Source organism: Berghia stephanieae, chromosome 13 (genome assembly GCF_034508935.2).
Source record: "Berghia stephanieae isolate SIO BIC M18660-M18661 chromosome 13, UCSD_Bste_1.3, whole genome shotgun sequence".
Classification (NCBI taxonomy): Eukaryota; Metazoa; Mollusca; class Gastropoda; order Nudibranchia; family Aeolidiidae; genus Berghia; species Berghia stephanieae.
The window spans coordinates 38,732,626-38,743,379 of record NC_088372.1 but is presented as its reverse complement, the minus strand read 5'-3'; the positions used below and the strand labels follow the sequence as shown (position 1 = coordinate 38,743,379).

Genomic DNA, 10,754 nt, shown 5'->3' with positions numbered 1-10,754 from the left:
CGACTGCAAAAGACCGTGAACTGTGGAAGGAAATGACACAGATGATTAGAGAGGCAGCCGATCGGATGATTAGGAAGCGAAAGGCCTTAAGTCAGTATTTCATTTATGATTATGATCAGCTTCTACTTATAATTATTCTAATTATACGAAGGTTTGTCAAAAAGTAACGGGACTCTCCTTATTACTTTAACACAAATTGAATCAATACCATGAACATACCTCAAATTAACATACGTCCTGATTGGTTGAATGCAAACCACGTGGGATGTAACTGTGTTACTTTGGGTCAGTTTCTGTGCTAATGAGTCCGTGAGAAAGTCGATTTTCAGCGGGAATTCGAACTCGTCAATTTTCTGTATGAAGCAAAGACCGTACCGTTAAGCCACGCTACCCCGTCATCATCATATCATCATCATCATCATCATCATCATCATCATCATCATCATCATCATCATCATCGTTATCATCATCATCATCGTTATCATCATCATCATCATCATCATCATCATCATCATCATCATCATCATCATCATCATCATCATCATCATCATCATCATCATCATCATCATCATCATCATCATCATCATCATCATCATCATCATCATCGTTATCATCATCATCATCATCACCATCATTATCGTCACCATTCATCATCATCATCATCGTCATCATCATTATCATCATCATCATCATCGTCGTCGTCATCATTCATCATCATTATCATATCATCATCATCATCATCATCATCATCATCATCATCATCATCATCATTCTTCATCATCATCATGATTGTCATCATTCTTCTTTATCACTATCATCAGCATCATCATCATCGTCATCATATCATTTCTGTATTTATCAATAAAAATTTTTTTAAAACAAACAACTTCCCTCTAGAAAAACTAGTTCAGCGCACGACCACAACTCAGTACTGGATCGGAGTCATGCCAATTGACGTAAAGAGGAAATATACATGGGTTGACGGCACACCATTGGTATGTTAACGTCACTTCCGCTTTCATAGATCTACTTCTCTCTTTCTCTCACTCTCTCTCTCTCCTTCTCTCTCTCTCTCCTTCTCTCTCTCTCTCTCTCTCTCCCTCTTTCTTTCTCTCTCTCTCTCTCTCTCTCTCTCCCCTATCTCTCTCTCTCTCTCACTCTCTCTCTCACTCTCTCTCTTTCTCTATCTCTCCCCTATCTCTCTCTCTCTCTATATATATATATATATAATATATATATATATATATATATATATATATATATATATATATTTATGAGTGTTAGTGGGAATGTTCATTTTGTTGTAATAAATGATGTTTGTACATTGACATGTGTCGATCGGTTCCTCTGTGATATAATGTCTCGACTTGTCACAAAATTCAAGCAATTTTAAGGGTGATCAGTGTCCGGATTGGGAACAGTGAACGTGGGGAATTCTGATCCCGACGTTATGCCCTTGGGTAAAGACATTTTACTCATAATATTACGACCCTTGACTCAGGAATGAATGAGTGCCTGGCTAAAGGCATAAACGGGTATTGTATTTAACAGTGCTAGTACAAAATGAATGTCTAACAGGGAGGCAGGATTGGATTATTTTGATCAGTACTGATCCGCAACCCATTCCAGCTCGTGTCAGGGTCCACGTAGGGGCATTCTTCCCGCCCGCCTCCTGGGCAACGGTTGGAGTATTCTGAAAGGAACTTTCTAACCGGCTGATGACACGAGTTTCTATGTGTCTGAGGTGACGGATGAAGGGAGGAATCAACCGCCGTGGCCAGATTGCCCTAGTTCACGCAATAAGCTGTGCTAGCCCCATGACGCTGGTGGGGTGAAGGGAAACTGTCACTCTACAAAGATACCCTCCTGGACTCCCAGCCTAGACACCATTAATGGGTGGACAGAGCTCATAGCCTTGGAAAGCAGTCTGTCTAGGAGAAGGAAAACTCCAACTTCAAACCACCACTGCCTTGTGGATCTGGGAAGATGAAAGGCTATGGAATCACATCCAGAGAATAAAGAACCGCTGAAGTCGGAGTCGCAGAGCCGAAAGGCGCAAATAGTCTGGAGAGGGAAACCAACCCAAAAATTAATGTGACACGCATCCTCCTCACAATGATGGACAACAAAACTGCCGGACGATATGGCGCGAAGTCTGGGGATTCCCGCCGGACGGACCTAGCGTCGAGCCCTGATAAACAGGGTTCACCCAAGCGATCTGGTGGTACCTTGCCCTCCTACTGTGGAACCAGGGTAGGAGATGCAAGGTTACGGACTACTGGAACTATCAAATTGCTACAATGGAATGCAGAAGGGATACAACATAAAAAGACTGCCCTCTCCAAGTTTCTTCAGGATGAGAAGATAGATATTGCCTGCATACAGGAGACACACCTCACAGAAAACATTAGGTGTTCAATAAGGGGATATCAACATTTTAGGAAAGACAGAAAAGAACGGAACAAAGGTGGAGTAATCATCTTCGTCAGAAATGACATAGCGACAAATGAAATAACGACAGATGAATCTGTTGAAATATTGGCTGTAAAAATTACCAAAAACAAATTGCAATACACAATATATAACTGTTACAGCCCACCATCTGAGAATCTGCCAATTGAAAACATAAGAAGTGAAGAAGAACAGTTCATTGTTGTGGGAGACTTCAATAGCCACTCCCCCAAGCTGGGGATACAATGACTTAGACAGAAAAGGTGAAACCCTTGAAAATTGGCTTACAGACAGTAAGCTTCAAATTGTCAGAAATGAAGATGACCCAGATACATACTTCTCAAGAGCATGGAAGACAACATCAACTCCAGACCTAACTCTCATATCTGAAGATCTCACCGGCAAAGTCAGTAAACAGATAAAGGAACATCTGGCAGGAAGTGATCATCGTCCCATTCTGGTTGAAATAACTGAAGAATATGCAAAAGACAGAAAGGCACCACCTCCGAGATGGAATTATAAAAAAGCAGACTGGACTCTGTTTTCAAAGTTGACTGATAGTTATACAAAAGAGATAAACTGTAAAACAAGGAATGTAGAAAAATCAGCCAAAGCTTTCACAAAATCAATCATGAAAGCTGCAAAAGAATCAATCCCCAGAGGATCAAGAAAGGACTACTGTCCAGGATGGACTGAAAAATTAGGAAGTCTCAACAGCCAAGTCACTGAACACAGAAAAAAAGCAGAGAGAGAGCCAAATGATGAGAATATGGAAATTTACAAAGAGGCTGAAAAAACTCTCAGGAAAGAAACAATAAAAGCAAAACAGGAAGCATGGCATGAAAAAACCAGACAACTTGACTACGACAGAGACGGAAGAAAGTTATGGAACCTAACCAAAGCTCTAAGTGGACAAGAAAACAGATATGCTGCACCATCAGTAGAAGATGATCAGGGGAGGATTCTCAACAAAAAACAAGCAGCAAACTGTTTTATGAAGCAGTACTCAAGTGTTGGGAGTATACAGATAAGAAAAGAACGAAAACGAGAAGTCCACAAAGAATTGAGAAAACACAAGGATACACCCAAAGAATCCACAGATGATGTCATGTTCAGTTCGATTAAAAAAGAAGAAGTAGAAATTGCCTTGAAATCTCTAAAAACGAACAAATCACCAGGTCCAGATGATGTTACTAATGACATGTTGAAACACCTAGGAACCCTCACAAAGAGGAAAATGAAACAACTGTTCAATGCAAGTTGGAAACAGGGTAAACTTCCGCTCAAATGGAAACAGGCAACCATGATACCAATAAAGAAGGATGGCAAGCCAAAAAATAAACCCGAAAGTTACCGACCAATAAGTTTGACAAGCTGCTTGGGTAAACTGATGGAGAGAATTGTTAATCGCCGTCTCCAATGGTATTTAGAAAGCAATAAGTTGATATCAGATGAACAGGCTGGTTTCAGACAATTTCGCTGCACAGAGGACCAGATAACATACATCTCGCAGCTGATCGAAAATGGTTACCAAGAAAAAAAACACACAGTCACAGTTTGGGTGGATATGGAAAAGGCATTTGACAAAGTCTGAACAAAAGGACTACTTCTCAAACTTAAGAAAGCCAACGTTTCACACAACATGTTTGCATGGATTAAAGATTACCTCACAAATCGAAAAGCAAGAGTCCAATCTCAAAACTCTAAAAGCAAGCTAACGAACATGACAAATGGAGTACCACAAGGCGGGGTTCTCTCACCAACCCTCTTTGTCGTTTTTATCAATGACATCTGCGAAACCAAATGCAGAGGAGTAAAAGCAGCCATGTATGCAGATGACCTTGCACTGATATGCACTGAAAGAAATATTGGTACCGCAAAGGCCAGGATACAGATGACTCTTGATGCTTTGAGCAAATGGACAAAAGACTGGGGTATGAGAGTAAATGCTGATAAAACCACATACACAACATTCAGCTTATCAACCAAAAAGCAATCTATGCGATTAACTTTGGATGGAAAGATTCTGAGAGAAGACCTTATGCCTAAGTATTTAGGAGTGAAATTTGACCCTCGACTCACTTGGAAACATCAAATAGATGAAAGTCAACAGAAAGGGTACAAGAGAATGCAGCTTCTCCGAAAACTTGCTGGAACGCAATGGGGAGCAAACTCAAACGTCCTGAAGAAGACATATCTTGGATATGTAAGACCTGCAATAGACTATGCCATATCGGCATGGGGAACGTGCTCACAGGCTCAATTTCAAAAGGTTGAAAAAGTCCAAAACCAATGCCTACGCGTGATCACTGGAGCAATGAAAACAACACCAATTCACAAGATGGAAACCCACACAGGAATAAAACCTCTCAAAGAACAACGAAATTTAAAAATAATGACACAATTCTCAAAGATAAAATTCATGGAATCCCAACCACTGCATCCAAGTACAATGGAAAAGAAAGAGAATCGACTCAAAAGGGAAAACTTCATCGCCTTGGGACAAAAACTAAGAGCAAATATAAAGTGACACCAAAGGAAGATATTGCCCAAATCAATGTCCCAAATCTCAAACCACCACCGTGGAAAAAGAAACAAAAATCCATAACCATCAACAAGAAAAACATTCGAAGCAATAATAACAATGCTCAAACCCTAAAGATGATCGATAAAAAGTACCCAATGACCAACTGGATAAGAGTTTATACAGATGGCTCAGTTTCCGGCCCCCTCATGAATGGAGGTGCTGGTGCACTCATACACTGGACAGATAAAACAGAAACAAAAATATCTGTATCAGTGGGTTCAATGTGCACAAGTACTAAAACTGAAGAAAAAGCCATCCTAAATGCAACAAAAGAACTATCCAGAGATCACAGACTATACGGGAAAAATGTGGTTTACTTGACAGACTCTGATGATGCTCTCCGGTCTATTGAAAATTACCAGGACTCTGAAGCCGCACACACTGTGGAGGCCCTTGAGGGCTTATCTGATAAAACAGGAAAAATTGTGCTGCAGTGGATTCCAAGTCATGTAGGTATATATGGAAATGAAATTGCCGATCAACTGGCCAAAGAAGGAGCCCAAAAGGAACAACCGAAGTCGTCAATCACTTACCATCAGCAAAAGAAAATAATAAAGTTAAAAATAGACAAAGAAAGGAATGACACACACCTGGAACACAACAAGCAGGATCCAATCCATGCCATTCAGCGAAGTAGCCAAGTCACTCTATTCCGCCTCCGAACAGGACACAATAGACTAAGAGGACATATGTTTACAAAGCTAGGTATTGGAACAACCCCTTATTGCCCATGTGGAACCGACCATGAAACCACTTTACATGTGCTTATGGATTGCCCATTATACAACGTGCAACGTTCGAACCACTGGGTCACCCCTACAACACTCAACACAAAGCTCTATGGCGAGGCTGAGGACCTAAAGCGGACCACAGACTTCATAGCAGATATCGGACTGCAGCCATAGATGTCCATCAGAGGAACGAAGAAGAAGAAGAAGAATGTCTAACAGGCAACCGGTTCTGTATGAAATAGAGATATGGCTTCATATGGCTTCTTGGTGGAATAAATAAAACGATATGAACCCTATTGAGCATCGTTAATAATTGGAAATAGGCTATATAGGGAATGAGATTAGCGGAAGAGTAGCGTCCCTTGATTGGAAGTCACCAGTGGAGAAGTTATTTGTAAACAAACCAACTACAAGCCAAGCGCTCCAAATACAAAATTTATTATTCATATTTCTGTACAAAAATGCATAACGTTGATTATGATATGCATTTTTGTACAGAAATATGAATAATAAATTTTGTATTTGGAGCACTTGGCTTGTAGTTGGTTTGTTTACAAATAACTTCTCCTCCGGTGATGTCCAATCAAGGGACGCTACTCTTCCGCTAATCTCATTCCCTATAGATAGTTCGAAGATGACGTCACTCAGGCCTTTGTTATTGTTTTTGCCATCCGCGTTTGTGAGTTGTTCTCACTAAACTGTATTAACCAGACTATAAAAGTTCATGATTACACAGAGTTTGTGTGTTGGTCCGTTATACTTCAGGATGGCAATGTTGTGAACTTCTTGGCCAAGCGCATTCTATCTATAAATATTTCATATTTTTTCATCATATATCTTTCCAGACAAACTTCGGTCCAAGGGATGGAACATTGATGCCGATTGGTTATTGTCTAGTTGTAGAAACTAGCAAGTTAAACTTACAATGGTCCCACCTTGGCTGTATGACTCGTCGAGTTAATCACATCTGTGAAAAAGGTTAGTACACCAATACTTCTTTCTATATTTATATTTAAAAAGTATTTCTTCGGAGCCATTAGGTCCATGGAGCAGGAGTTTATCCGGTTTCTATGGCGTGAAATGGACAATAGCAATTGCTCTTTCCTAGATACGGCACTGGTCTATCTCAAAGTAATTTCCGCCAATCTAAGAGACCCAGTTGCCCAATCACTGCTGGGTGGACAGGGGAGTCAGAAAAAAATCTTGACTGCACCCGGGATCAATCTTGGTCTCTTTGATTGTGAAGCAAGTGCTCTGCCAATTGAGCTATCGGGATTCACTTTTCTTTATATGGATAACTTTGATAGGGAATGAGATTAGCGGAAGAGTAGCGTCTCTTGATTGGACGTCACCGGCGAAAAAGTGATTAGAGAGAGAACGTCATGTTGGTTGTGTCCATGCGTCCCTCGTCCTCGCTTCCGGTGAAAGCGGCATGAGACACTTCACCGAAAGCGAGGACGAGAGAGACGCATGCGCAAAATCATTTTGACGTTCTCTCTGTAAGGTGACGTCCAATCAAGGGACGCTACTCTTCCGCTAATCTCATCCCCTATAGGAAATACGGACCACTATCTCAATGCAGTGACATGTCTGGATTAGCTAGGTACTTATCATTACGCTTACCATGGATATCTAGACCATTTATATAGAGCAATATCCACTAAACGTGCTCAAAGCGCTTTACAAAGGGTCCCTGGCCAACAGCAACACTTAACATGTAGGACGGGACATGACGCCTGTTAGGCGATGTTACAATTTTGTTTGGACAGAGACAACGCTGTTAACGGCCAGGTACTCATTTTACACCTGAGTACGGCGAGAGAAAGTGAGTAAAGAGCCTTTTCCAAGAGCTCAACTATGCGCCGAGTGAAGCTCGAACCCAGGACCTTCCAGTCTGAAAGCGAGTGTCATACCACTAGACCACGATAGTAATAGACACCCAGTGGAAAGGAAGCTAAACACGCCCCTCGGACAGTTGGACAGTCGATGAATGTAAACATTGGAAGATAGTGCTAAACTAACCACTCTCTACGGCATTGCCATCAATGGTCTGCATTTAAGTAAATTTTTATAAAAAGTAGACATTCAGAGCCATTAGGCCCATGGTTCCGGAGTTTATCTCGGTTTCTATAGTGTGAAACGGACAATAGCAAGCAATTGCTTGCTATCCTTTGGATAGGACGCTAGTCTATCGCAAAGTACTTTCCGCCAAATCTACCAGACTCAGCTACCCATTCACTGCAAGGTGGACAGGGGGGGTCAGAAAAAATCTCGACTACACCTGGGATCGACCTTTGTCCCTTTGCGTGTGAAGCGAGCGCTCTATCAACTGAGCTTCCATGGAATTTGGAGCCAGTATTTTGACATCACACTACTGTTCCTTATTTAAAGCATAAGGTTAACAAGGACAGAACATTGTTTAGATTCACTCAGTCACCCAATCCCATGACCGGATGGTCGTCGGGGAGACTTGCGTGAAGCAGAAGTTACAGTCTTCCTCCATGCCTGCCTGTTGCTAGCACTTGTAGCAGCTCCGGAACCGACATCTCTGTCCATTCTTTTATATTGTCCAGCCACATCTTCCTTTGGCGCCCTCTTCTGCGCTGGCCTTCGACTGTGCCCTGTAGAACTGTTCTGCTCAGGCTATCGTGTCGAGTATGGTGTCCAAACCAGGACAGTTTTCTGCGCTTCACAGTCACTATAAGAGGTTCTTGTGGGCCTGCCCGGGCTTCTATTTCTTCCAGGACGTCTTCGTTTGTGCGATGCTCCGTATATGACACGCGTAGCAGTCTTCTATAGCACTTGCGTTCAAACGCCGTTATGCGCCGTTGTGCATCCATTGTAAGTGTCCAGGCTCCGCATCCATACAACATCCGTTTAGATACGACAGGCTAAATTGTATTTTTTTTTCTTCCAGGAGTTTCAACCTTCTTTCCCAGATCTGAAGACCAGTGTAAAGCCGGCTGGACTTATTACCCTGATAGACACACATGCTTGAAAGCAGTTAACACTAAATATAACTGGCAAGATGTGACCATTAAAAATAGAGGATGTCCAAGCAATGCTATTGCAGAGATCGAAGATGAACAGATGGAGAAATTCATTGCAGGTACAAATAAGCTGTGCTTTCTTGAACATTCAGTAACTGTAACTGTTGTAATATGGCATAGCTGTACTTTCTTGAACATTCAGTAACTGTAACTGTTGTAATATGGCATAGCTGTACTTTCTTGAAAATTCAGTAACTGTAACTGTTGTAATATGGCATAGCTGTACTTTCTTGAAAATTCAGTAACTGTTATATGGATAAGCTGTACTTTCTTGAACATTCAGTAACTGTAAATGTTGTAATATGGCATAGCTGTACTTTCTTGAACATTCAGTAACTGTAAATGTTGTAATATGGCATAGCTGTACTTTCTTGAAAATTCAGTAACTGTAACTGTTGTAATACGGCATAGCTGTACTTTCTTGAAAATTAATTTATTTTAGATTTTATTAAATGTAACCCACTGTCTCAAAACAGTATTATATCGGGTTTGTCGGGAACCCAGAAAGTCAATTTAGAAAGAAAATTATAATAAATTTGATCTCTCAGTTCTTTACAACTAAGAAATTGTATTGATTCTCCAACTTAGCGAATAGAAATTAATAAATTCGATTTCGAGTTCCTAGTCTATTGTAACAAAAAACCATTTGAGACGGTGGGTAACAGTTGTATCAAAAAGTGGATTGTAGGTAGGGTTGCCAGTTGGATTATTTTAATCCAAACCGCCTATTTTGCAATACTTTTGACGTCTTTGGATTGTCATTTTAAGTTAGGATTGTTGGATCGAGTATTTTTTGATTATTTTGTATTTACTTACTTACTTAGGCCGCCCCTAGGGGCGTCCAACATGAGCCACAAGTCTTCGCCATTCTGTCCTGCCCTCCATAAGCGTACGCAGCTCCCGGGTGTTGTCCATTCCTGTGTCATCTAGCAGACAGTCAATGTAGGTTTTATTCTGCCTGCCTCTGCTTCTGGTTCGCTCAGGTGGTTCCCATAGCACAAGACTGCTTGCAATCTCCTTCTTGTGTCTCCAGCAGTGCCCGCAAGTCTCAGTCTTCTCTTTTGAATTTTCGAGGTCACTGGGGGGGGGTCACTGTAGAGCTCTTCATTTGTTATGTGCTCTTTCCAGCTTACATTGAGGGCCATCCGCAGCATACGGGTGTAGCAGCCGTCCAGTTGCTTCTCAAGGCTTTAGTATTTAAGAACTTTTCAAAAATACAGTTTTTTCGTGCAATAACAATAACAAATTTTGGATAACAATATTTAATTCTATTACTCTTGTGGATGGGTTTTATCAATTTGTCTTGAGGTAACTTGATTTTTTTTTCTTCTGAAATTTGGATTAATTTGTTAAAATCTGGATTATTTTTCGCAATGGTTTGGATGAATCCTAGATTATTATATGGCAACCCTGGTCGTAAGGTTAATGCATGGGATCACAGGAATGTATGATTTTTGGGGTGAACCAATATAACGTAATATCCGTCTTAAGCTAAACGTTTAAAATTTAACTAAAATGACTAGCATTATTTGAGGGGAGTTAGGGGAAGGGTCAGATGGTTCAGTGCGTAGAGCACTTGTTTCATAAAAAATGGACTGAGATCGATCCCGGATAAAGTCAAAACAATTTCTGGACGACTTTACCCTGTCTACACAGCGGTGATTGGGTAGCTGGGACTATTAGAACTGGCGGAAAGTAATTTCCTTAGCGTCTTATCAAGGGGGTAGCAAGTAATTGTTATTGTAGTCCGTTTAAAGCTATAGAAACTGGGATAAACTCCGGCTCCATTATGCCTCTGAATTATTCATTTGATCAGAATCAATAATAAAGATACTTTTAAGCATGTTTATGTTTGTTAAAGTTTAATTATTTTTTTTAACTGTTTAGTTTTGTATTATGGAATCTGTTGAAAATTACTTTGAAATGCTAGCGTCC

The 10,754-nt window shown here is 40.7% G+C and overlaps 1 protein-coding gene across 2 annotated transcripts in view; it reads left to right on the top strand.

Annotated features, from left to right (window-relative positions):
• Positions 1-10,754, top strand: part of LOC144959054 (uncharacterized) — a 136,088-nt gene that overhangs the window by 99,719 nt on the left and 25,615 nt on the right. For both annotated transcript variants that reach the window (XM_078891408.1, XM_078891407.1), the window contains exon 5: positions 8,687-8,878. In XM_078891408.1, the coding sequence (XP_078747534.1) occupies positions 8,687-8,878 (192 nt within the window). The remainder of the gene's footprint in view (positions 1-8,686; positions 8,879-10,754) is intronic.